This window comes from Myxocyprinus asiaticus, chromosome 10 (genome assembly GCF_019703515.2).
Source record: "Myxocyprinus asiaticus isolate MX2 ecotype Aquarium Trade chromosome 10, UBuf_Myxa_2, whole genome shotgun sequence".
NCBI classification, from domain to species: Eukaryota; Metazoa; Chordata; class Actinopteri; order Cypriniformes; family Catostomidae; genus Myxocyprinus; species Myxocyprinus asiaticus.
Genome location: NC_059353.1, coordinates 25,288,339 through 25,315,486, shown reverse-complemented (window position 1 = coordinate 25,315,486; position 27,148 = coordinate 25,288,339). Strand labels below are relative to the sequence as shown.

The 27,148-nt window shown below is 38.8% G+C and overlaps 1 protein-coding gene across 2 annotated transcripts in view; it reads left to right on the top strand.

Moving 5' to 3' along the window:
* LOC127446906 (activin receptor type-2A-like) overlaps window positions 1-20,705 on the top strand; it is an 83,019-nt gene extending 62,314 nt beyond the window's left edge. For both annotated transcript variants that reach the window (XM_051708226.1, XM_051708225.1), the window contains exons 6-11: window positions 10-153; window positions 3,030-3,175; window positions 3,271-3,385; window positions 4,063-4,201; window positions 14,140-14,270; window positions 15,703-20,705. In XM_051708226.1, coding sequence (XP_051564186.1) covers window positions 10-153; window positions 3,030-3,175; window positions 3,271-3,385; window positions 4,063-4,201; window positions 14,140-14,270; window positions 15,703-15,897 — 870 coding nt within the window. In that variant the 3' untranslated portion in view covers window positions 15,898-20,705. The remainder of the gene's footprint in view (window positions 1-9; window positions 154-3,029; window positions 3,176-3,270; window positions 3,386-4,062; window positions 4,202-14,139; window positions 14,271-15,702) is intronic.
* Window positions 20,706-27,148: the final 6,443 nt, after the last annotated feature.

Below are 27,148 nucleotides of genomic sequence, written 5' to 3'. Positions count from 1 at the left end.
TTTTCTCAGGACAAGCTGTCTTGGCAGAACGAATATGACATCTACAATCTCCCCGGCATGAGGCATGAGAATGTTCTGCACTTCATCGGAGCCGAGAAAAGAGGAAGCAACTTGGACATTGAGCTGTGGCTCATCACGGCTTACCATGAAAAGGTTTGGAGCTTTATCTTGGTTGTAAATTATTGGCTAGCTTCAGTGACACACTTTAAATGGGGTGGTGTTTTGGTAATTGTTGTTTTTTGTCGTTGTAACATTGATTTATTTTTTTCCTGTGTTCTTTGCTTTAACATGCACTAATGCATATATCAGGAAGCGTGTCAGGGTCACGTTTATGACTGGGTCACTCACCAAGTTTCACTGCCAGCCAAGTGTGAGAGTTTATGGATTTTCTGTTGAGAAACATCATTTCTTTGTCAAAGTTTAAAAATTATTCTCTCTGCCACCAAGATGTCAGCAGTAGTTCACATTTCATTCTTTTGCAATCGTTTTTTTTTTTAATTATTATTTATTTATTAAAAGATGCATTTTAAAAGCTATCAGTGATTTATAAAGTACAGACTTTAAAAAAAGTCTGTTTCTTAGAAAATTCTGTGCCATGCTTTGCTCAACTCAAACTTTATTTATAAAGTACTTTCAACTCTACAAAGTAGGCCAAAGTGCTTTACAAAGATAAAAATAAATTACATAGTAAATCATGAGCAGAAAATTACACATATAAAACCATTTATAAAAATACCTAATCAAAAGTCAAAGAGAATAAATAAGTCTTAAGACCACTTCTAAACATGTCAGGAGTGCAGGATGATTTAAGGTACAGAGGTAAGTCATTCCACAGTCTCGGTGCCGCAACCGAAAAGGCGAGATCATCTTTACGCTTCAGACGAGAGCGGTGGACAGAGAGAAACAGATGATCAGTTGAACGAAGAGATCTTTGTGATTGGGAGACACTGATTAAATCCAAGGTGTACTCTGGAGCCAGACCATGAACAGCTTTAAAAACAAATAGGAGCACTTTGTATTGAATTCCGTATCCTCTGTATAAACCAGCAAAAACACTTGCGTGACTAGGGTGGAACCTTTGCGAGGTTGGAGTTACACTGGAGTTACACTGACGCACACACCACAACAACGATGGGGAAAGGACCTCTTAACGCTATTTGAATGTACAAAGCAAGACTTGTTACAGAAAGAAAGTACTTTGCAGCCTCTGTAAGGCACAATTTAATTACCACAGAAGCAGGTCAAGTCTTAACTATCACGAAAATGCAGAATGAGATGTTTTCTGCACTGCTTTTCAAGTGGAGATCAAAGTGGCACTTGACACTAGCATTGACGCCCTGACGCGAATCATGAACGATTGTTGTAGCAAAGTGGATAGCCACAGTCTGCCGGCTGATTAATATTGTGGAGGATGAGAGTTTAAGAGATTTAATGCCCATTGCAATGAAAATGCAACCTATGGGGAGTCTAGTTCTTTAAATTAGTCAAACTACCACTTAGACTTTGGGAAATGTTTAATGTTACTTGAATTGCTGCTATTTTAGTGCATTTCTATCTTTATACTGTGGAAGGATTTGTTTGGAAAATGTTAATAAAGCATTATATTACAGTGTTTCCCACAGGATTTTGTGAGACTGTGGTGGGTGGACCTCAGACCCTCTAAGGGGGTCTGGAGGCATGCTCCCCTGTAAGAAAATTTTGTACATTTTGAAGTTAAATGTATCAATCTGGTGCACTTTGAGAGCAAAATTAAGAGGCTAGATCTATGAAGAACTTTGTGCTCTAGTAGTAATTTAATCATAAATGGTGATGACATGGCAAAAAAGTCACACCCACAAAGCTGGGAGTGTTCTAATAAGTGAGACAGGCCCTATCACAAATAGAGCCGGTTATTTTTCCGTTATTGACGTTTTAATCCGTCTGATTGTCCGATCAGGCAAGTAAAATTCTCTTTCACTTGCCCCTTCAAAAATCCACTTGTCCCAGACAAGCGGACAAGTGTTAATGTCGAGCCCTATGAGCCATCAAATAAATGAAGCAAAAGTGGTTACCTGTGTTGAACTTGCTCCTCAGATGCTGAAAATAGTTACGTTGTCAGAGCCGCTGGTAATAACATTTACATTAGATAATTAGCTAACGTTAACAAGCTAGATACAAGGTTACATATGTTATACATTGGTTTTCACGACAAGCAGTTGGATATGTGAGCCGACATAAGCGAGGAGACTGACAGCTAACGATAACGTTACCTCACTTAGCTAACGTTAGATTAACGTTAATTATCAATGATAACTTCTGCAGTAACTTTATCTGTTTGCGGTCATACATTGATAATGATAAAATTGTGTTTGGACCAGTGGATAACTGCAGTGGATACTGTAATGTTAGTTAACGTTACTTACCTCAAACGATGGTGTGTCCCCAAAATGCCTTGGTGTCTTGGTGTGTGTGTGTGAGCATGCGTGCGTACAGCTGGGGGGAGCGAGGAGGGGGCGCTGACTGACTGGGTTTGAGAGATGCTTTGCCGAAGCAACGGTGCGAAACACAACGTTAGAGATCTTTTATGTTATTATGAGAAGTGTACAAATATTTTTGGTTCATTGTGAAACTGTGGCGGGACAAATTAGACTGTGGCGGGCTACCCCAGTCTAGGTAATTAATGGGAAACACTGTATTGCTACATATTGTTTTGTTTTCTTTCCTAAAAAAGTAAATAAATGCATTTTGACGAGAAAAGAAGAATCAAATTTCAGCACTTTCTAAATCTGTGATTAATCGAGATTAACTACGAAATATTATGCGATTAGTCACAATTAAAAGGTTTAATTGACTGACAGCACTTAAAAATACTTTTTGACTGAAATTACCAAAAACAAAAAATAGTGGCACTTAAAGTGAGATCTGCAGATACTTCATCAGCAGTCTGTCAGCCTGTTTTTCTCCTATTGTTATCGGTTAAAGGGATTTAGTTGTTTAGTGTGCACTGCACAGCTGTGATTGATCAGAACTTCTATGCTGTCTGTGTCCAGGGCTCCCTGACGGACTACCTGAAGGCAAATGTAGTGACGTGGAACGAGCTGTGTCTCATTGCTCAGACCATGGCTCGAGGCCTGGCTTTCCTGCATGCCGACATCCCAGGACTCAGAGACGGCCAAAAAACAGCAATCGCACACAGGTAAGAATAGCAGAACCATCACAGGACTTGGATATATTGATTCTGGTGACCACTGGCCTAAATTTTGTGCCACGGATATTCCCTTAAATTGACAGGGATATTAAGAGCAAGAACGTGCTGCTGAAGGCAAACCTGACAGCCTGTATAGCTGACTTTGGTCTGGCTCTGAGGTTTGAGGCAGGGAAGTCAGCTGGGGACACACATGGGCAGGTAAGTGCTGATGGAAATAAAACTACTTATTAATATGTTACAAAAAGTACAAAAACAATGATGTCCACGCTTAGGACATTTGCACATGCACTTATTAGGCTATCGGCACTAACGGTAGTCTATAGTTATGTCCTTTGAAGCCTAATGATGTAATTCATCTGTGACTAGTTGTTCAAACACTATCGGTAACAAACAATGCATGTTGTAAAGGCAGAACATTTTAACAACGTGTCTACATCTAACTTACAAGACTCACCGCCCTACTCCATGGACAAACAATCAGAAAGTGACACTTTTCTACTCTTTCTGGAGATTACCATATTGTTTGTAATATGTACACATCAGTATTTTTTTCTCACAGCTGGCTTGACTGCAGTAAAAGGAATAATTATCATTATATTTAACTGTAGTATCAACCTGATCCTGAAGTATTAGTATTAGTACTTGATCCTGCAGTATTAGTCCCTACTACCTACATGGCATTCTAATTCATTATGGATGCATTTGAGCATTCAAAGCCAGTGTATTTGGATCATTAACAAATTTTCACATACGTCAATGAAAATGTTGCTGTGCCAAAATGCCCAAAAAAATCACTGGGGTAGTGTGTGTGGCTGTTGTTTAGAGATGTTTACTGTTGTTCTAATCAGGGGTTGTGATCATTTTGTGTGCTTCAGGTGGGAACCAGGCGTTACATGGCCCCGGAGGTGTTGGAGGGGGCCATCAACTTCCAGCGGGACGCTTTCCTCAGGATAGACATGTATGCAGTGGGGCTGGTGCTGTGGGAACTGGCATCTCGCTGCACTGCATCTGATGGTATGAACACATGAGCTGCTGTTCTTCTGAAACATTTCACATCACACACTGCACTACACTGCAAATTAACTGAGTTCACTGTGCTGCGAGAATAAGTGTGTTTTAACACTCACACATCCAGCCTGGATTAATGAATAACATCGGACTCATTCACCTAACTCCAAGTTATTACTTTTGTTAATTTCATATCTGATTTGAGATATCTGTTACTGTATTATGTTGCGAGCCTTAATGAGGGTAATTACATATGACAGTGACCATGTTTACATGGACACCAGAAAGTGGCGTATTGCAAGAAAGTGGCGTTCCCGTTTACATGCACTGTATAATGCCTAGTGGACACTACACGACTCAAGCTCATCTCCTTTAATGTTTTGAGTCGAAAACTGGTCTGCGACGAGAAGACTCGGATCTCATGACGAAAGGTTGTGTTGTGTGCGCACTCCTGCGACAAGCCAAGGGGTCTGGGGCTCATCCCAGACTCTGCAACATCTAGACGTCTTGTCGTCATGTCCCGACGAGAATATAATAAAATTAAACTTCACTCACATCTCTCAACCCTTTGGCAAATAGCAAAATGGGCGCAGGCCGTTCTTTTGTGTTTGTTGAAAGAGGAGAGCAAGGTATTGGGTAAAATGAGTCAATGATAAAATAAAATAAAACCTCACCCACATCTCCCTACCCGGTGTTTTATTTTTTTATTTTACATTTTTAATTAATTTTATTGCCTTTTCTCCCCAATCTGGCATGCCCAATTCCCACTATTAACTAGGTACTCGTGGTGGCGCGGTTACTCACCTCAATCCGGGTGTTTTTATTATTTTTTTTTTTTTTTTTTTTATTAATGGTGCCAATAAAGCACGAAAATGGACGAGCCGTTCTTTCATGTTTTTTGACATGTATCAACAATAAACTGCGCGATTTTGTGAATAAATTTTGTTATCTTAATTTTAAGATGCATTTTTGGAGATCTGTTTGAATTGGGACGGTGCTAAGGGCAGCTGAAACGGCTGTTTTTTCGCTGGTTCGGTGCTGATTTCAGGGGAATAATCATGCAATCGGAAATTTAAAAAAAGCGAATGCATGAACATGTACAGTAGGGACACAGATAGCAGCAGCAGGCACACTAGAAGGTCAGTTACAGGTACTGCACTAAAATACCTCAGAATTCTGCTCTAAATGTCATTTTTGGGATCATTAAGAGAAACTGTGCTCCGGTTTTCATTGCTTTCTTTCTCATCTTTTACTTTTTACGCTTTATTATCATTCATTAAAACACAGACGTAATGATTGATGTATGTCCTCATGAAATCAAAGACTCTCTTCTCGAAATCCAAACACAAGTGGTCTAAACGACCGAGACGACCAGGTGTAACGGTTTTGTCTCGCCTGTACATTTGTGATCGGATCATCCAAAACTCATCTTAATACCAGGTGTACACATGGTCTCAGTCAGGGAGGAATGGTTGTGTAGTTGATACCCTACAGTCCTGAAGTGTTTGCACCAGCACAATGAAAAACCAGACTGTGAATCGTAGGACGCTGACTGAAAGTCGTGCAGTGAATGCTTGGCTTAAGCAGCGTACTCTTTACTCCTGTATAAATGCGGCTCGGTCAGTAAACAGCTTTATCCACTGCAAGGTAATTTCCCCACGACACTTGTGTAAATAACAAGCATGGCATCCGAGGAAGACTTGGCTATTTTATTCTCCGTTGCTTTGCTTTATTTCCAGATATTCCAGAGCTGTTGCTGTGTTTGTTTCATTAATTTTCTATCGCAAACTGCAGCAGAATTGCGCAGCAATAACAGGGTTTCCCTCTTATGTAAAACTCCGGGATCCCCAATATATGAGCGCATATACACGAATGTGAGGGACACTCGATATTTTATATTAGTGTGTATACATGGGTATAGTTTATAGTGTATGTGCTTTCCCCTCTGTACTCACAGACATGTTGAATTCTTTCCACTGTGTTAACTTCTTGTTGGACTCTATCCTATGACGTTTGTTATCCGGTCTGTTCATGCACGTGCCCACTCTTCAAAAAGCTTACGCATTTACATGACCACATAAACCACGTTCTCCGGGAGAAACCCGTGTGTGTTAAACTGCTTTCTCTTAATCCCTTAAATGGCGCAAGGAAAATTGCATTCTCGTTTACATGACAAACCGTTTTCTGAAGTGCAGGTAAACGTGGTCAATGTGAAATTAAAGATATATAATAGAAACATTGTTTTGTTAGATTAAATGGTACTTTAAAATGTGTTACCAAAAATGGTATTGTTTTTGCTTAGTATTTTTTGCTTGTGTATATAGTAGGGCTGTCAATTTAACGTGTTAATTTAGTGCGATTAATTATATAAAAAATAACGCATTAAAAAAAGTAATGCAATTAATCATGTCCCTGGACTGTAAATAGAATTTGTTCCTTCCATCTGAGCAATTCAAGCTTGGAGTACCACCTGTTTTCTCCAGGGGGCAGTAATCGAAACTCCATGGTAGGGTTGCACCAGCTATGTGTAAGATCTCACTTAAGTTGGGATGTAAAGTTCACACTAAGGGCTTAGTAACTACTAGTTAGTTTGTAAATAAGTCAGTGCTTAATTTGGTTGCACCACCTGTTTTTAAGGCAAGACTTAGTAGGTCGTAAACTCTCCGTAAAGTAATGCGTAGTCGCATAATATGACACTTACCTGTATTGATCCAATAAGCAGCCTTCAAATTTGAATGGCGAAGTGTTAAAATGCCATGCATTTCAGTTTAATCTTGTTACGGTTGATGTGTAAACCTTGTTTTCTCACAAAACTGTCAGCTGTAATAAATTATATCCCCACTGAAATATGATATGTAATAAAAGTAGATTTAATAAATAGTATATTTGGCCTATTTAAATAATAGCCTATTATTTAGAATCCGGAACTGTATCTAAAATGAATTAGAGCCAAATGTAAAAAATGTACATTTATTCATTTTAATGTCCTATATATTTTGTATGTGTTGAAACTTTTGCTACGCACCCCAGAAAGTGCACAATTTTAGATTGGTTTCATGCTGAAGAGTGCTAAGAAGTACGTTTTTTACGTAAGGTACTCTCTCGGAAATATAAACGAGTGTAAATGTCAGTATCATCATATATGTCTAAAGGATTGAAGCCTGTCACTCAAAAAATGAGCTCATTGATGTCATTAAATCAGTCTGCTTTATTCCATCCGTTACTCCTGTTCAGAGGCTTCCGTAAATATTTAGTTTATACGTAGGGTTACGTTCTACCCAAGTTTAATGGTGCAATGCTCAAATATTTAGTTGTTCGTAAATTGTGACTTAGTGCCCATTTATGCCACAACTAGGCTAAGTTGTAACTTATGTATAGCTGGTGTCCCTGTCACTATACTGGGGCATTAGGACCCACACAGACCGCAGGGTGAGCACCCCCTGTTGGCCTCCCTAATACCACTTCCAGCAGTAACCTTAGTTTTCCCCAGGAGGTCTTCCATCCAGGTACTGGCCAGGCTCAAACCTGCTTAGCTTTAGTGGGCAACCAGGTGAGAGCTGCAGTAGTTTAGGACATCTGCTTTGTGCACAATTGTTTACAAGACAGATTGTTTCACATTTAATGGACTATATCACAATTTCAGTGGGTCAGAAGTTTACATACACTAAGTTAACTGTGCCTTTAAGCAGCTTGGACAATTCCAGAATATTATGTCAAGCCTTTAGACAGTTAGCCAATTAGCTTTTGATTGGAGATGAATTGGAGGTGTACCTGTGGATGTACTTTAAGGCCTACCTTCAAACTCCATGCCTCTTTGCTTAACATCATGGGACCTCCACAAGTCTGGTTCATCCTTGGGAGCAATTTCCAAATGCCTAAAGGTACCAAGTTCATCTGTACAAACAATAGTAGGCAAGTATAAACACCATGGGACCACACAGCCATCATACCGCTCAGGAAGGAGATGCATTCTGTCTCCTAAAGGTGAACATAGTTTGGTGCGAAAAGTGCAAATCAATCCCAAAACAACAGCAAAGGACCTTGTGAAGATGCTGGAGGAAACAGGTAGACAAGGATCTGTATCCACAGTAAAATTTGAGAGACTGGTGTTGGCCCACCTGAAGGACACCACTGGACCCCTTCTAGATCCCCTTCAATTTGCTTATTGAGCAAACAGATCTGTGGATGATGCAGTCAACATGGGATTGCATCATATCCTGCAACATCTGGACAGACCAGGGACATATACAAGGATCCTTTTTGTGGACTTCAGTTCGGCATTTTCCGGACTAAATTACACCAACTCTCTGTTCCCACGTCTATCTGTCAGTGGATTACCAGCTTTCTGATGGACAGGCAGCACCTTGTGAGACAGAGGAAATTCACTTCCAGCACATGTACAATCAGCACTGGTGCCCCCCAGGGATGTGTGCTCTCCCCACTACTCTTCTCCCTCTACACCAACGACTGCATCGCCAAGGACCCCTCTGTCAAGCTCCTGAAGTTTGCAGATGACACCACTGTCATCACTCTCATCCGAGATGACGATGAGTCTGCATACAGAAGGGAGGTTAAACAGCTGCCTGTCTGGTGCAGTCAAAACAACCTTGAGCTGAACATGCTCAAAACGGTGGAGATGATTGTGTACTTTAGGAGGAACACCCCAGCACTGTCCCCCCCTCACCATTCTAAACAGCACTGTGGCAGCAGTGGAGTCATTCAGGTTCCTGGGCACTACCATCTCACAGGACCTGAAGTGGGATACCCACATTGACTCCATTGCGAAAAAGGCCCAGTAGAGGTTGTACTTCCTTCGCCAGTTGAGGAAGTTCAACCTGCCACAGGTGCTGCTGATACAGTTCTACTCAGCAGTCATTGAGTCTGTCCTCTGCACTTCTATAACTGTCTGGTTTGGTTCAGCTACGAAATCGGATATCAGAAGACTACAAAGGACAGTTCGGAATGCTGAGAGGATTATTGGTTGCCCCCTGCCCTCCCTTCAAGAATTATACACTTCCAGAATGAGGAAAAAGGCTGGAAAAATCTCTCTGGACCCCACTCACCCTGCCCACCACATTTTTGAACTGTTGCCTTCTGGCTGACGCTTCAGAGCTCAGAGCACCAGAACCATCAGGCACAGGAACAGTTTTTTCCCCCAGGCTATCCATCTCATGAACAGTTAAACTCCTCCATTGAGCAGTAATTAATGTGCAATACACAGCTTAGTCTTTTTATATTATCCAACACATCCAGCCTCTTCTGCCATTACATTCCCTTGCACTATATATAACTGATTTGTATTTAGATTTGCACTATGTATGTGAATGTGTATGTATGTATGTGTGTGTGTGTGTGTGTGTGTGTTGTGTGTGTGTGTATATATATATATATATATATATATATATATATATTGTCTATTGTGTATTTATATATATATATATATATATATATATATATATATATATATATATATATATATATATATTGTCTATTGTGTATTCTATAAATACTTTTTTATTACATTTTTTATTATTTTTTAAAAGTCTTGTTGCTGTTTTGTATTGTTGTGTACTGAAAGCTTTTGTCACCAAGACAAATGAAGCCACTGCTCCAAAACTGCCATAAAAAGCCAGACTACACTTTGCAAGTGCACATGGGGACAAAGATCTTACTTTTTGGAGAAATGTCCTCTGGTGTAATGAAACAAAAATTGAACTGTTTGGCCATAATGACCATCGTTATGTTTAGAGGAGAAAGGGTGAGGCCAAAGAACACCATCCCAACCGTGAAGCATGGGGGTAGCAGCATCACGCTGTGGGGTGCTTTGCTGCAGGCGGGACTGGTGCACTTCACAAAATAGATGGCATCATGAGGAAGGAAAATTATGTGGATATATTGAAGCAACATCCCAAGACATCAGCAAAGAAGTTAAAGCTGGGTCACAAATGGGTCTTCCAAATGGACAGTGACCCCAAGCAAACATTTGTGGCAAAATGGCTTAAGGACAACAAAGTCAAGGTATTGGAGTGGCCATCACAAAGCCCTGACCTTAATCCGATTGAAAATTTGTGGGCAGAACTGAAAAAGTGTGTGCGAGCAAGGAGGCCTACAAACCTGACTCAGTTACACCAGTTCTGTCTGGAGGAATGGGCCAAAATTCCAGCAACTTATTGTGAGAAGCTTGTGGAAAGCTACCCAAAATGTTGACCCAAGTTAAACAATTTAAAGGCAATGCTACCAAATACTAACAAAGTGTATATAAACGTCTGACCCACTGGGAATGTGATGAAAGAAATAAAAGCTGAAATAAATAATTCTCTCTACTATTATTCTGACATTTCACCTTCTTAAAATAAAGTAGTGATCCTAACTGACTTAAGAAAGGGAATGTTTTCTACGATTAAATACCAGGAATTATAAAAAACTGAGTTTAAATGTTTTTGACTACAGTGTATGTAAACTTCTGACTTCAACTGTATGTTATGTTACTGTAATGTAATGTATTATTTTTATAATATAAATATGTTTTATAATTATTTAAATATAACTATTTATAACAATGTAATCATTATATATTGAATTATTGTTATTTGAAATATTTATATATGCGGTTAATTGCGATTTAATTAATCGGCATATGTATATATATTAGTTTATGGTATAACATAGTTTGGATAAATTATTTGGTGCCTCTTAAAAAGTACAAAAAATCACTAAGGAATCAGAAACAGAGTCATTAAATTCCCTAAGATTCCCATCCCTAGACTGGATTGAGGTCAAATTTACTAGACTGCATTTCTTTGGAATACGACTAGCAGCACTCCCCTCCCACACACACTCGCACATTTTCAATGTGTTTTATTGCCACTCGGTTCCTGAATCAGCATGTCACTGTAAGTGCAGTAAGCTCACTGTTATTGATTATTGTTGTCTGCGTTAATGGAACTGTATTGATCAGATTTGGACAATGAAGCAGACCTCAGGGAATGTTGTGACAGTGGTTATCATGTGTGACCACCCCATTGAGCACAGTGCATGATGGGATAGAATAGAAAAAAAAGAGTGTTAGGGCAGATGAAGTGGTGGAAACACTTTTAACTGATTTGTAACTAATTTTGAATGGATCGTGTGCACGTCAAATTAACCTACGAGGCGTAGGTTTTTATCAGTTTAACAATGAAAGAATAAAAACATAGCCTACCCACATATTGTGCTGCTGGGCAATCCTAATCATTTTGGGTTAGAAAAATCAACATATCTTCATGGGCAGAGGTCATTATGGTATGCAGCCAGATGACGGCAAGTCCGGGAACCTGCACTGAAGGCAATGACGACCCCGCCTGGCATCGCATCGCCCCTCCCATCTACCATGTAACATAAGTGAAATGTGGGGCTGTAAACATATACTCTTAGATGTCGAGGCTTACAGATGTTTGTTTTTATATGGTACCGCATTGTACTCATGCTCAGGGCCGGCCCGTGGGTTTGTGGGGCCCTAGTCGAAATCATGAAAATGGGCAACCCGGTGTGAAAATTGTCATGACTTTAAAACATCCATAAAACCATTGCAAACATGATGAACAGATTTTTTTAATAGAAAGCACTAAAAAATAAGCACTATACTGTATAGCTCTTTAAATGACAAATAAAGTGTCCAGTAGCTTTTTTCTCCAACATGAAGATGTTAGTTTAAAATGTACATGCATGCATAAGGGAATATGTGTATTTTAGGTGCTGTGACAAGTTACCATTTTATTGACTTATTTTGATCACCTTTCAACTTTTTTCTAGAAGTACACATAAACTAGTGTCTCAATTAACATGAGGTCATGGAAACTGAAAGTATGACAATTACTGGTTAACATTTTACAATATGGTTTGCATTATGTATCATTAGCAATGTTAAATCCAATTTCCAGCATTTATTAATTTATTAAAATTGATCTTTATAGCAGTGATTAATATGTTTCAGCTGGCAACAATTCTTTTAACCCTAACTGATGCAGTGTGTAGCTTCTCATTTCTTAAACAAACATGAAGTTACTGTGTTTCAGAAGGGGCAAATTATTGGCCAGCATCAAGCAAAGAAAACAACTAAGGAGATTGCTGAAATCATTGGAATTGGGTTAAGAACTGTCCAACGCATTATTAAAACATGGAAGGATAGTGGTGAACCGTCAGCCTCGCGGAAGAAATGTGGTCGGACAAAAATCTTGAATGATCGTGATCAGAGCTCACTAAAACGCTTGAAGTCACAGTAAAAAAATCGACAGTAGAACTCAGGGCTATGTTTAATAGTGAAAGTAAGAGCATCGTACAGGATTGGGACTAAACAGCTGTGTGGCCACAAGAAAGCCACTTGTTAGTGAGGCTAATTGGAAAAATGACTTCAGTTTGCTAGGGAGCATAAAGATTGGACTGTGGAACAATGGAAAATGGTCATGTGGTCTGAAGAGTCCAGATTTACCCTATTCCAAAGCGATGGGCGTGTCAGGGTAAGAAGGGAAGTGCATAAAGTGATGCACCCGTCATGCATAGTGCCCACTGTACAAGCCTCTTGAGGCAGTGTTATGATCTGAGGTTGCTTCAATTGGTCAGGTCTAGGCTCAGCAATGTTATGCGTCAGCTGACTACCTGAAAGTACTGAATGACCAGGTTATCCCATCAATGGATTTTTTTCAGCACGGGCATATTCCAGGATGACAATGCCAAGATTCATCGGGCTCAAAGTGTGGGAGAGTGGATCAGGGAGCATGAGGAATCATTTTCACACATGAATTGGCCACCACAGATTCCTGATCTTAACCCCATTGACAGTCTTTGGGATGTGCTGGAGAAGACTTAACGGAGCGGTTCAGCTCTGGATGGAAATAAATGTTGTGATGTTGCATAAGGTTAAAACAATGCCACAACGAATGCGTGCCGTAATCAAAGCTAAATGAAATAGAATGAAAAGCAGTCCAATGAAATATTAGAGAATGCGACTTTTTTTTTTGGCCAGGCCGTGTATAATTATGTATAAATAAATAGGGCCTATAAACACAACACCTCAAAATATATATTTGTAAACAACTGTAAAGAATAAACATATACCTCAGATAGGATGGTTTGGTTATTTTCCTGATTAATTGCTCATATTTTCACATCGTTATATCGACAGTGTCTGAATTCCTTCCCCAGTAGATTATTCTTGTGAAAAGCCCTAATGATTTGACAAGCGCTGTTTCTGCTATCCTTTACAAAAAAATAAGACTCAAATAGCCACAAAGCAATATTTTTCATAACTTATTTCCTGCGTTTCTGTCAGGCGTGCGCATAAGTCAGCAAGGTGTACAAATGTGTCTAATAATAATGTTATAAGAAGCCGTGCTCCAGTTCCCAGCAGTGCTTTGTGTTAATGAATAACTTATGCAGATAAGTGTGTACTGCTTAGCTTTACTTCTTGCCGATTTTAGATACACTGCTATTTTATTTGTTGTAACTTTCAGTTATTTGTCTTTTTGTGATTATTCAGAGCTCATTTTATACATAATATAGTGTTTTTTGTTTTAAAAAAAAAAAAACGTCATTGTGATTTGTATGTTAAATGATCAGGTCTATGCTTGTTGCACGCTCTGTGCGCGATAGGAACCATTGGACTGCAGAGAATTTCAAAATAAAAGTCATCAATGTTTCTTAATCTCACGACTTGCTTGTTTACTTTGCACTGTTCGTGTTCTTTCAGACTGAGAGGAAGACAGTGTTTTATGTGTTAATAGCACCCTCGTGTGCACATAACATGCCCTACAAGTTAAACCCATCAAATTAGCTCTCTGTTGTTTCATTATTTAACCTCTCGGTTCATTTTTAACCAGTAGTATAGTTGAAAAAGTTGTGGGAACACTGACAATCAAACTCAATGTTAGGACTTCCTAATCTGAGCCCATGTTTGTTTGTTTCTGAAGGTCCAGTTGATGAGTACATGCTGCCGTTTGAGGAGGAGGTGGGGCAGCATCCCACGCTGGAGGACATGCAGGAGGTGGTGGTCCATAAAAAGCTTCGGCCCACTCTCAGGGAGTGTTGGCAGAAACATCTGGTACGTAACGTCAATTGTTAAACCTCAGTGTCACTCACTAGGCTTATTTCACTATGTGAATTTTTATTTCAGTTGAATATTATGCTCTGTATGATGCATGTTTATAAAAGCTTGGCAGTATGACAGTATATAACATGCAAGAGTAGAAATCTGTGAAACGGTAGAGATTTTTCTGTACCGTTTATACTCTGGTAGATATGTTGGCAGGACTGGTTTAAGTCATTTACACATGAGATCAAAAAAGAAACATTGAGTAATGCAAAAATACACAAGTTAATGAAAAAAATAACTTGTTAGAAGGGGCGTAAAGCGAATCAAAGTTTAGTTGTTTATGGTTGCCAGGCAACTAGGGGTGGGTAAAAATATATATTTTTAAAGATTTTCAGATGCATCGCGATCTTCATTTAAACGATCTCAATATCGGTTCTTAAATCCCAAGATCGATCTTTTACTCTATGCGCAACCAAAGTACTGGCGCAACCCTTTACTATAATGAGAGAACATTTTCATGCAATGCGACTACAATTTATACATTTGTTAACTGACTGGTAAATGTTTAGATTTCACTCACCAGTTAATTAATTGTGTAATATTGTAATTGTGGAGTATTCAGCTGCAAGATCCTGTCACTATGTGTTGAGAGTAAAATTGGTTCCATGTGTGTCCAAAGACAAGATCCACGCAACCCATTTGTCATTTAATATTGTCTCTTTTAATACCCTTTCTTTTCTTTACAGTCAGTTGTTTATTAACAACAACAAAAATGTAGTTCGAATCGTGCATGGCACAGATAAGATTAAGCCATTTGAGTCCTGACTCGTTAACATGTGCTCATCTACAGACGCTCTTTACAGAAATGCAGGTTTTTTTTATAGAGACAGTATCGGTGTTCAACAAATCAATGTAAATACTTGTAAATAGTAAAAATTATGCAATTAAACAATAAACAAAATAATATATGAAATATAATGTCTTATTTATTGATTGAATACATGAATTTGTTCATTTTTAAAAAGCTAAAATGTGACCAAAATTATGAAAACCTAATGTAAAATTTATATTTTCATAATGTACCTAGTTAGAAGGTCCCCTGCATAATTAACAGCATTAGCTTGGAGAGAATTTCTTTCATATGTAAGCAAAAGGGACATTATAACTGAAATATACCCATATGAATTGAATCGAATAAAAGTGCAATCGAATCAAATAAGTTTGTGAATCTGAATGGAATCGGGAAATATGTCGATACCCAGCCCTACAAGCAACATTGCCACTTTCCCGCATTAATAAAAAGCTTTCATTTGTGAAGTATTTGATTCACTCGATTACACAAAAATGACCACATGGTTGTTGAAATGTAAACCATATTTGTTCAAATTGTTCTACAAACTGTACACTGATACCGTGATGTAAGATTTTTTTTTTCTCTCAGGGCCTGGCCATGCTGTGTGAGACTATAGAGGAGTGTTGGGACCACGAGGCCGAGGCGCGTCTCTCTGCGGGCTGTGTTGAGGAACGTGTGGTCCAAATGCAGCGGCAGACCAGCATCTCTGCCCCAGAGGAAATAGTCACTGTTGTAACCATGGTGACCAACGTAGACTATCCCCCTAAGGAGTCCAGTCTATGACTAGACGATATCGGTGTGTGAATTGCAGGCTGACTGTACAGAAAAGACATGTCTGGGATGGTGGACTGCTGTTCTGAGCAGCTTCATACATTTTGATGTCCTGCTCTCACGGCTGGAACAATGCCGACAATGAATTCTGCGCCTAATCTGGTTTTAATACAGATTTACCTGGAGCCAGCTGTTAATGTATGTGTATATATAAAACTATCACAACAAGGTGCCCTGGTAAGGACAGAGGAATTGTAATCCACAACGAGGACCCCTGAATGAAAAATTAACCTCTTCATTGGCGTTTCCCTGTTCAAGGAGAAAATCAGACTCTCACAGAGCTCGTGTCATTTCACTATAAAAAAGGGCAACGTCCATGTACAAAAGACACATTTAATGTGTTTGTATGAATGACTATTATAATGCCAATAAGAAACAGCTTCATGAATGTGTAGTGTGACGCTGCTGTACAGATATCAACAGAAAGGGTGACGAAAAAGCCCACATCAACACGTGTTTCCTCTGAAAGCTTCTCAGAGTTTGTCAGATAACCACCAACCTCTCGACAAGGTATACCTCAGTTTCTCATCCTAATAATTAGTTTGTTTTGTAACACTAAATAATATAAAAGAGGCTTTTCGAAGACCTCCGTTTGGCACAGAAGCTTTTTAAATACGGGGGAAACTTTTTTATATGACAGATTATGCCAAGAAACGATGGCCATTCATAAACCAGTGTTCTGCCTTCTTTCTTTTAGTTGATGTTCTCTGTGTTGCCCTGCTGTTTCAAATGTGATATTTAGTTTTTTCAGCATTGTGACCGTTTGTTTGTTGAATCAACATTTTTACCTTTATCGAGACCTGTTGAGAAGAAAAAAATCCCTGAAAATATGAATTTTGTGAAAATAATACAGAAGCACTTACCAATATAGGTTTGCGGTGTACTCACAACATTGACATATGTGCATGCCTTGAGTTTTCTTTTCGTTTTTCATTTATTTTCCGTTTCATTTTTTTATTTTGTTCTTCAACTTGTTCATGAAATCTCATTAGCAGTCATGTAAACCCCTTTTATTCTTTATGCATTAAGCTAAAATATTCCCTGTCTTCATGGTGTAGCTTTTTTGGTTTGTTTGATTTCCATTTCATTTGTCTAATCCTGGTCTTCTGTGATCACTGTCCGCTTTGTTATGCTGTGAGTAGAAGATACCCTCAAGCGCTACACTAGAACCAGCCACCTCATGAAGCATGACCTCGTGAGTGGCATAGTAAAACTGGTTTTAGATCAGCAGCCAGACATCCTTCTACACACATCGACAAGAACTGTATCTCAGTATGTCTCAGGAAACGTTTTCCTTTGCTTTGAGCCCTCTGGTGCCATTCTGGTGACCCTTGTTGTATTATGTATGCAAGGGCCCTTAACAAAACACCATAGTGTGGTCATATTATGTGCAATAACATCATAAGCAGGGACTGTTTCACAGCTGAAAAGCCACTTCCAATGTGGTAAAATACAAGCGCCTAGCAAATCGCTTAAAGACCGTAAACTTACAAAGTGAACTAATGTCAACTTCAGGCTTATGACACTGCTATGCATATATTATGATGCCCAGTTGTCTGAGAGATTTAAACTAATAATATGCTGTTTTTGGGACCGAATACATGCAGCAACTCTCTGCCAACGGATCAGTGAGTCTTTCTAATTAACAGCTTCTTTGCTGCTGCTCTTCAACACAAATCAGTGGCTCATTTAGGTCAGTTTTGCTTTCATGATACTGCATGTGATGATTCATTTGACAACGTTAAGTTCTATTCAACCATATGCAATCAACCCCTTTCAATAAATCTCTCTCTCTCTCTCTACTGTAGCACTCCAAATCAGCCCGTAATGTTTGTATTTAATCTGATTGTTGCCCTGGTGCAAAGGCTATCAGGATGGTGCAGTAATATAAGGGCAGAACGAGAGAGTTCACCTCGTCTCCAAGCCCACATGGTGACAATGGTCCTGTTCCAAATGGCGCACTTGATGTGAACTTGCAGACTTACAATGGCCAACACATGTGCGTGTCCGTAAACGAAACCGCAGGGTGCCCCATTTGTCATTTTAGGCTTCAGAACGGTGCTCGCCAGTGCCCCTTTGTAGCCGCTACGTTCCCTCGATGCACCCTTTTGCCGAACCCACACTGATTCTACAAGACCCCACAGTTTAATGCTTGGGTATACTTTGTTTTTCCTTGTGCCATTACTTCTTGTGCACAGTCCAGTGCTCTAGCCTTTCAATGGAGACTCTTTTGACCATGTCCGACGTGTCCTTTGTGATACTCAAATATGCATACTTTCCCACTCTATATTATGCCAAAAGCAGTATATCAATTGAGTAGTATATCCAAATCCTCAGTATTCATTAATATAATACCCAGAGGACCTACTACATCCAATGAGATCTGAAGTGTGCATCCACTGGACACTACTATCCCATAATCCCTCTGGAGCTGAATGGACATCAGATTCAAAATGCTGAATAAAAACAAAAAAAAAACAAATCTTTTTTTTTTTTTTACTGTGAATGCTATACATACCAGGAAAGTTGTTCCTTAAAGGAACATTCTGGGTTCAAGTTAAGCTCAATCAGCATTTGTGGCACAATTTTGATTACCACAAAAAATTATTTCATCCCCCTTTTCTTTAAAAAAGCAAAAATCCAGGTTACAATGAGGCACTTACAATGGAAGTGAACGTGGCCAAATTTTGGAGGGTTTAAAGACAGAAATGTGAAGCATATAATTTTATAAAAGCACTTTTGTTAAAATTCATGTATTATTTGAGCTGTAAAGTTGTTTAATTCATGATTTTTACAGTTGTTTTAGAGTTTGTTGACATTACATAGTCATGGCAATAAAGTTGTAAAATTGGCTATAACTTTAAAGGTTAGTAAGTAATTTTATCAGACTAGAATCATATAAACACGCATATTGTTTATGTCTTGTGGCTATACTTTTGAAACTTTTGAATATTTTAACCTTTACAAATTGGCCCCATTTACTTCCATTGTAAGTGCCTCACTGTAACCCAGATTTTTGCTTTTTTTTTTTGTTTTTTTTTTTAAAGAAAAGGAGGAACGAATCTAAATGAATTTTTGTGGTAATCACCATTAAGCCAGAAATGCTGTCGATTGATCTTAAATTGTATTGAACCTGGAATATTCCTTTACAGTTAAACTGTACTTATTTAACAAATCCAGAGTAAATTCTTTTCACTACATCATATATTCGGGTCACGGGACAATGCCCATGTTCAATGTCCGGGAATGTATTTTACTCACTACTCATACGAATATCTAAAGAACATACTTTATTAACGGACGAGATGTACATTCTTCATAAAATGCAGTACGTACTCTGACGTGAATTCGGCCGCAGCCACTCTTTGGTACCGTCAATTCTAGGTGCATGTGCAGACAATGCGCACAGACCCACTCAGACACCTTGTCTAGAATAACTGGGCTGCACGTAAACAGTCTGCACATACTGTGCTAATAACGCAATTTGTGTCATGCGTACTGTGCGCAAGACATAGCGGCATGTATAAAACCGAAGTATACTTGCCCTTCAGGCGGCATTGTGTCACCAAAGTGTGGACACAGACAAGGACCGCGAGTGCTTAGGGTGGCATTTGGGACAGAGTCTTTGACTCTGCGGATGCAGAACTGAACTCTTCATTAAAAAAAAATAACCCATAGATACTTTGTTTCGGTCGCTCGGTTAGGAGACTGAGCCAAAGTTCTGTTTTATTTGCATACAGGGTTAGGACAAGTGACTAGTCACATTTGCTCTTTAACATCCTGGTCTGAGAGCCTCTCTTCATAGTTCTGTTTAGGGAGGTTCTTGTGTCAGTTATTGTGATTCACTTTTGACTGTAAACACGGTAATGAAGATTAACAAAACATGAGTGATCGCTGCGGGGCTGTAAAGTGTTTTCACCAGGCACTGTTTTGTTCCCCCGTCTGTTCTCAAAGTCTGGTTTTCTCACAAGTTTAGTGAATCTGGTCTAAAGGAAGTTGAATAAGAACACACCCATCAGACGAAAAGCCAAACCTATAAGCCCCACATTTAGTCAATAATAATTCACCGTATGTACATATGAATGTTGTTTTAGATTGTGAAAAGAGCATGAGTTTTGTTTATTATTATTACAGTCTCAAAGTAAAAAAAAAAAAAAAAAAACTTTATTGATATTATTATTATTATTATTATTATTAAACAAATATTTTAATGTTTATTTTGTACATCTATATTTTAGTTGTTTTTTTTATTATTATTATTATTTATGTCATGGCCCAACTGTCATTTCTCTTTTCTGGATAAATGAGAAGCTTTCTCTATTTATAAAACTGGTCTGACAAAACACACAAAAAAATAAATAAACAAAAAAAAATCAATCCTTTACCTCAAGACTTTCACACACAGTGTTCATAAGATTGAACAAACAGTGTAGCACGACAGACAACATGGTGCAACGTTGCAAGTATTTCTCCTGGGATGTGACCAGCAGCTTCTCTCTTTCTCTCTTTTGTCTTTTCTCTCAGACACAATTTTAGGTCTTCAGTGAACTATACCATTAAGTGAATGTCTCCACTTTACCAAAACTCTCCATTTTGGGTGCGAGCAGCTGTATTACCATTGTGCTGGACATGCCATTTTTGTCCACTCTCTCGAGTATTTAACGCATTCAGGGCCTGATCAGATGTAATTGTTACATAATGTACAGATGAAATTTTATGCTACTACTCCCCTCAAATAAAGTATAGTGACTGCTCTCAAATGTGTGCTGTGTGTCTCAGTTACTGGAGTGCCACTCAACTCTATACCTAAAAAATACTTGTGTGGCTCTGGAATTGCACGCTTCCATTTCAGTCTGCTTTCATGGAAGGAGATCTATACCTTTTAGATTAAATTTGCTCCTGTAGTTTTAAACACATTATTAACACATTATTGATTTAAATATTGACAATTTTATTTTTCCCCAAAGCTGTGTTCTCTAATGTCCAGCCTCACATGTACTTAATGAAAAACTGGCCTGTATGAAGACACCACTAGATGTCAGCATTTGAACTCATTCTGACTACTTTGATTCAGATTGTAAATTGTTCCTGATACTGTTCCTGATTTCATATTAGCGAACTCTAGTTTGGGAAGTCGTTCAGTACATCTACTTTGTGCATGACACGAGTAATTTTTCCAACAACTAATTACAGACAGACTGTTTCACTTTTAATTGACTATATTACAATTCCAGTGGGTCAGAAGTCTACATACACTAAGTTAACTGTGCTTTAAGCAGCTTGTCATCAGAAAATGATGTCAAGCCTTTAGACAATTAGCTTCTGATAGGAAGTGTACCTGTGGATGTATTTTAAGGCCTACTTTCAAACTCAGTGCCTCTTTGCTCATGGGAAAATAAAACAAAATCAGCCAAGACCTCAGAAAAAAAAAATAATAATAATTTGTGGACCTCCACAAGTCTGGTTCATCCTTGGGAGCTATTTTCAAACACCTGAATGTACCGCGTTCATCTGTATAAACAATAGTGCTTAAGTATAAACACCATGGGACCACGCAGCCATCATACCGCTCAGGAAGGAGACGCATTCTGTCTCCTAGAGATGAACGTAGTTTGGTGCGAAAAGTGCAAATCAATTCCAGAATAACAGCAAAGGACCTTGTTAAGATGCTGGAGGAAACAGGTAGACAAGTATCTATATCCACATTAAAACGAGTCCTATATCGACATAACTTGAAAGGCTGCTCAGCAAGGAAGAAGCCACTGCTCCAAAACTGCCATAAAAAGCCAGACTACAGTTTGCAAGTGCACATGGGGACAAAGATCTTACTTTTTGGAGAAATTTCCTCTGGTCTGATGAAACAAAAATTGAACTTTTTGGTCATAATGACCATCATTATGTTTGGAAGAAAAAGGGTGAGGCCAAAGAACACCATCCCAACCGTGAAGCATGGGGGTGGCAGCATCATGTTGTGGGGTTCCTTTGCTGCAGGAGGGACTGGTGCACTTCACAAAATAGATGGCATCTTGAGGAAAGAAAATTATGTGGATATGTTGAAGCAACATCTCAAGACATCAGCCATGAAGTTAAAGCTGGGTCACAAATGGGTCTTCCAAATGGACAATGACCCCAAGCATACCTCAAAAGTTGTGGCAAAATGGCTCAAGGACAACAAAGTCAAGGGATTGGAGTGGCCATCACAAAGCCCTGACTTCAATCTGATAGAAAATTTGTGGGCAGAACTGAAAAAGTGTGTGCAAGCAAGGAGGCTTACAAACCTGACTCAGTTACACCAGTTCTGTCTGGAGGAATGGGCCAAAATTCCAGCAACTTATTGTGAGAAGCTTGTGGAAGGCTACCCAAAAAGTTTGACCCAAGTTAAACAATTTAAAGGCAATGCTACCAAATACTAACAAAGTGTATGTAAACTTCTGACCCACTGGGAATGTGATGAAAGAAATAAAAGAATCCTCTACTATTATTCTGACATTTCCCATTCACAAAAATGATTTTGAAAAATGATGTAATTGAAAACTCATATGTTCAAGAAAAGAGAGAGTTTGTGTAGTTGTATCTTTCTACTGAACCCCTTACGTGCGTATTAAATATTTTGACTAATTTGTACTTCCAGCCAGGGCCGTTTCTAGGCAAAGGCAAACTAGATGGTCGCCTAGGGCGCTACCTGCTGGGGGGTTGCACTGCCACTCCCATGCTCCCCAAACACCCCATCACCCCCCCAGAACAGGGGCATCAATAGGGACCTTGTCTAGGGCACCAGAATGGTCTGAAACGGCCCTGCTTCTAGCCACCAATAAGAGTGTAGTATACTTAGCTCCATTTAATACATTTTACCATGTTTAGATCCGTTCCACAGAAAAGTCAGCAGATTCCATCTGGGTCTAGTGATGAGTAGCAAAATATATTAATGACAAATTAACCCTCTGTCAAGGGTGGCCACGGTTAATAGTTGGACCAATAACTAAAACCCAATCATTTTTGTTTGGATACACAGATCCGCTGTCTTTTGTTGAGGTAAAACTGTATCATAAACCCTTTGCACTTACCCTGCTGTATCTCATATGTTTGTATTTTTGTTCAAATTGGGGGAGTGGATGCAATTATTTAATAGTTTGTAATCCCAGTCTGCTTGTGCAAACTCCACTCAAAGGACAAATAGAGATTTTTCATCTTCACTATATTGTTTATTTTTACAAGCAATTCAACCTCCAATAATGCAGTATTTCAGCCAAATCTATAAGCAATATTTTAACAATGATCGGTCCCCCATTGTAGCACATTTATAAATTCAGGTCAACAGTTGGAATTTTTGCTGCTTCACTCTGAGCATTTTAACTGAAGCGCACAGTTAGGCTACTGTAAATATCTTTGAATTACAATATGGGAGTCGACAAATCACACTCTCCTAACATGCTGCTGTGTGCTACACTCTATGGCACTGTAAAAAAAAAAAAAAACACACACACACATACACAAGGGAGTTAAAACTCATATTGCATGCATCCAGGCCACAGTGAGATGTGTACGCAGTTTTGAAAGCATTATATGAAATTGAGCTAAAACAAGATTCACTGGATATTTACGGCTGTTGTCCAGCAAGTCCACAACAAGTGTGCCATTTGGAACAGGGCCTGATGGGACCAGAGACTGTATTGCACTCACTTTGCAAATTGAATTTTAAAGGTCAGGTAATTTCTGCATCAATAGTGTCATAGAAAGGAATTGCAAAATGACTGTTTTAAAGCTGTTTTTGACAAACAGACAGCTCCAAACCAAATTCTAGATCACTTATACGTCCCTGTGCTCTGCAAGATAGAGGATGTGCGTTTGGTTTAAGTAAAGAAAGTTAGGCCTATCTGAGGAGCAACATGTCCTTGAGAGCATTTAATATGTGACTGCAGGGCCGGATCTAGGGGCTGCTGGGGTGAGCTTTGTCCAATTGTACTGTCATGAAGCTAAACCTAACCCTAACAAAATGTCCTGGAACTGAAGAAACGCCCCTCCATCATATGTTGTCACCCCCCTAATGTAATGTTTCCTTATTCTAATGGTTAATGTGAACATTAACTTAAGCTCCTGACCCGTATCTGCATAATTGTATGCATTGCACTGCTGCCACATGAATAAGTAGGTGTACAGATGTTCCTAATAAAGTGCTCAGTGAGTGTATGTGACATTATTTGTTTTTAATATGAATTGGCCTACAGCTGAGTTACTGTTTTTGTTTTGTTATCTAATACATGTGACAGTTAGTTATAGTAAAATGGTAATGTGAATTATATGCTTTCCTTGACATTCTGACTTTGTGGTTATTTAACATTCTTTGGAGCTTCATCTAAAATCTTAAGAGCTGATGTTTGTTCCAGACATGGTAGCCATTTGACTTAATGGCTAGCACTAGTTCAGAAATTAGGCTTGTAAAAAGAGTAATTTCAACCTTTAGTATCTCACCTAGACAGCATCTAACAATGTACATTAGTGTTTGGATGTGATGTGTTTGTTTGTATTTTGGCCAATTAGACTTGTGTCTGGTGCTGTAAGCTCAAATTAAACTCCATTTGTCAGTAAAATTCCCTCCATCAGTGGATGTGATAATAACATTATTAGAGATAGACATCATCCCTGGAGGAGAAAATGAAACATTTTCAACAAAACAGCAATGAATACAGTATGCCTAGATTGTCACGCAGGGCTCTTCTGTCACCTGTCACTTCATCTCCAGAGGTTGCAATTGGAAGTTTCACATACTTGAGGATTTTGGCCTTCCCAAACCTTGATCTTCAACAAACACAACATTCAGTTATACTTCAAAACCTGCCAAAACACTTCAAAGAAGAACGGGACCCCACAGGAAAAGAAGCGCAACATAAATGCATGCAGTATAGTGTGATGTGGAATGTCCAGAGCTGAATGAGGGAAACCAAACAACCACTGAAGGTTGCACAGAAGGGCAAATACCTCTGAAAAGGAATCTGTGGTATATTTGCACATATATGCAAGATTTTGGAATGATATATGGTTTGAGAGAGGAGTAAAGGAGGCTATCTATTGGGGCTTTTCCACTGCATGGTATGGCTCGACTTGACTCGATTCTGCTCGCTTTTTGGGGCTTTTCCACTGCGCGGTACGGTTCGACTTGACTCGACTCTGCTCGCTTTTTGGGGCTTTTCCACTGCGCGGTACGGTTCGACTTGACTCGACTCTGCTCGCTTTTTGGGGGTTTCCACTGTGGGTAGTACATGGTACCTGGTACTTTTTTTAGTACCACCTCGGTCGAGGTTCCAAGCGAGCTGAGCTGATACTAAATGTGACATCAAAACCCTGCAGATCACTGATTGGTCAGAGAGAATCGTCACTTTCAGCGTCACTGGATTTGCGACACGGGACATCAACCCGCTAGTTTTAAAGATAGCAACAGCGACAGCAGTATCATTTGTTCACGTGACTTTCGAATTGTAAAAAGAAATGGCTGTACGCAAAACCAAGCCGTGGTCAATAAAAGAGGTGCAGACATTCCTCTCGTTAGTAGCCGAGGAGTACGTTAGTAGCTCTACGGCAGTAGAGGCGGTGCAACTATGACGATCAGCCTATAATCCCACCCACGTTGAGGCTGCAATAAACTGCAGAGGAAAAGCAAGCTCAGAAAAGTAAAGCGAGCAGTGTCGAGTCAAGTCGAATCGTAACGTGCTGTGGAAAAGTGCCATATGTAAGTGGATCATCTTTTATTTGTCAGCTACTTACAACACTGTCCTTTCATCTTTTACCCCAACAGTTTTCAGTTTTTGCAAATCTCACCTGATCTCAGTCTCTGCATTACCGAGTCAATTAACAATTCTTGTGATGCGATGAAATGGCCTCATTACCACCATCTCCACCACCATTTCACAACTTATGGGTGGTGACATGTCTTACACAATGTTGGGTAAGTTACTCAAAAAAGTAATTAATTACTAACTACTAATTACATCGTCAACAGTGTAATTAGATTACTGTACTAATTACTCTATCTGAAAAGTAATTGCATTACTTATTACTAATTACTTTTTAAAACCCTTATCAACCTCAACCAGATGTAAAATACAAGGATAGACATTAAACTGCTCTTTTGATTCTTTCAAATAAATCATATAAATCAAATAAATTATTCATGAACTGGCCAAAGAATTTAAGAGGGCAGCGTTAAATTAGAAAACCTATTTTAACATTAGACATTAAATTTTTATTTTAAATTCACTATTGTTTTATATAGAATTGTTCTATAGTCTATACAGTATTTAACGCAATTACATCAGAAGTAACTGTAATTAAATTACTGAAAAATTAAGAGTAATCCCTTACTTTACTTTTTTTTCAATGAAAAAGTAATTTAATTACAGTAATTATTTACTTAGTAATGCATTACACGGTACACCCAACACTGGTCTTACACCACAGGAAACACGTTCACTTGATACGAATAAATCTACTGGCAGATTTTCAGAAACGTACATTAAAAAAATAGCTTTATATTGTATTAATCATAAAACAGTAATTACCAAAGTAAGCTGTGAGGAACATTGTAATTTTATTCTCTAGGCGTATAGACATCTTAAATTATTATTTTGATTTATTTTTTGGCAGAACACCATATTTCCATAACACTTTTTTTTTTTTTAATCTCTATGAAGTCTTAGTTTCAGGTCCCACTGAAAAGTTTGAAAGCTCGGTTAAAGAAATGTCATTTCATCTCATTTAAATATCTACACATCTAAACTTAAGGTTTATAGTAATATGGCACTTGATGGCATCAGTAGTCTGAGGTCCTGTTAATACTAGTCTCTGGCAGTCAGAGGCATAATCCTTCCTTGATTTTATGATGTGGTTATAGACACAAATCCATTATTTTCCAGTAATGTAATTCCTTACGTAAAGGTTGTAGCCTATGCATTCAATTATGCCTACCAGTATATGGGTGTATTTTAATTGCCAATTCATGCATATAAAAGCATTTTAATAACATTTAAGGCCATCTTCGCCTTTAAGGCACGTCTAAGAAGCTGGACATTTTGTATGGACGGTCCAGTTATGCATACGAGCCGGACAGCACTACCCTGATGCACTTATGTGATCTCTCGTGTCCGTGCTGTCGTAATATAGTGTGCACGTATGTTGTATGAGGTGCGCGCGCAGCGGCACACGCGCGTTC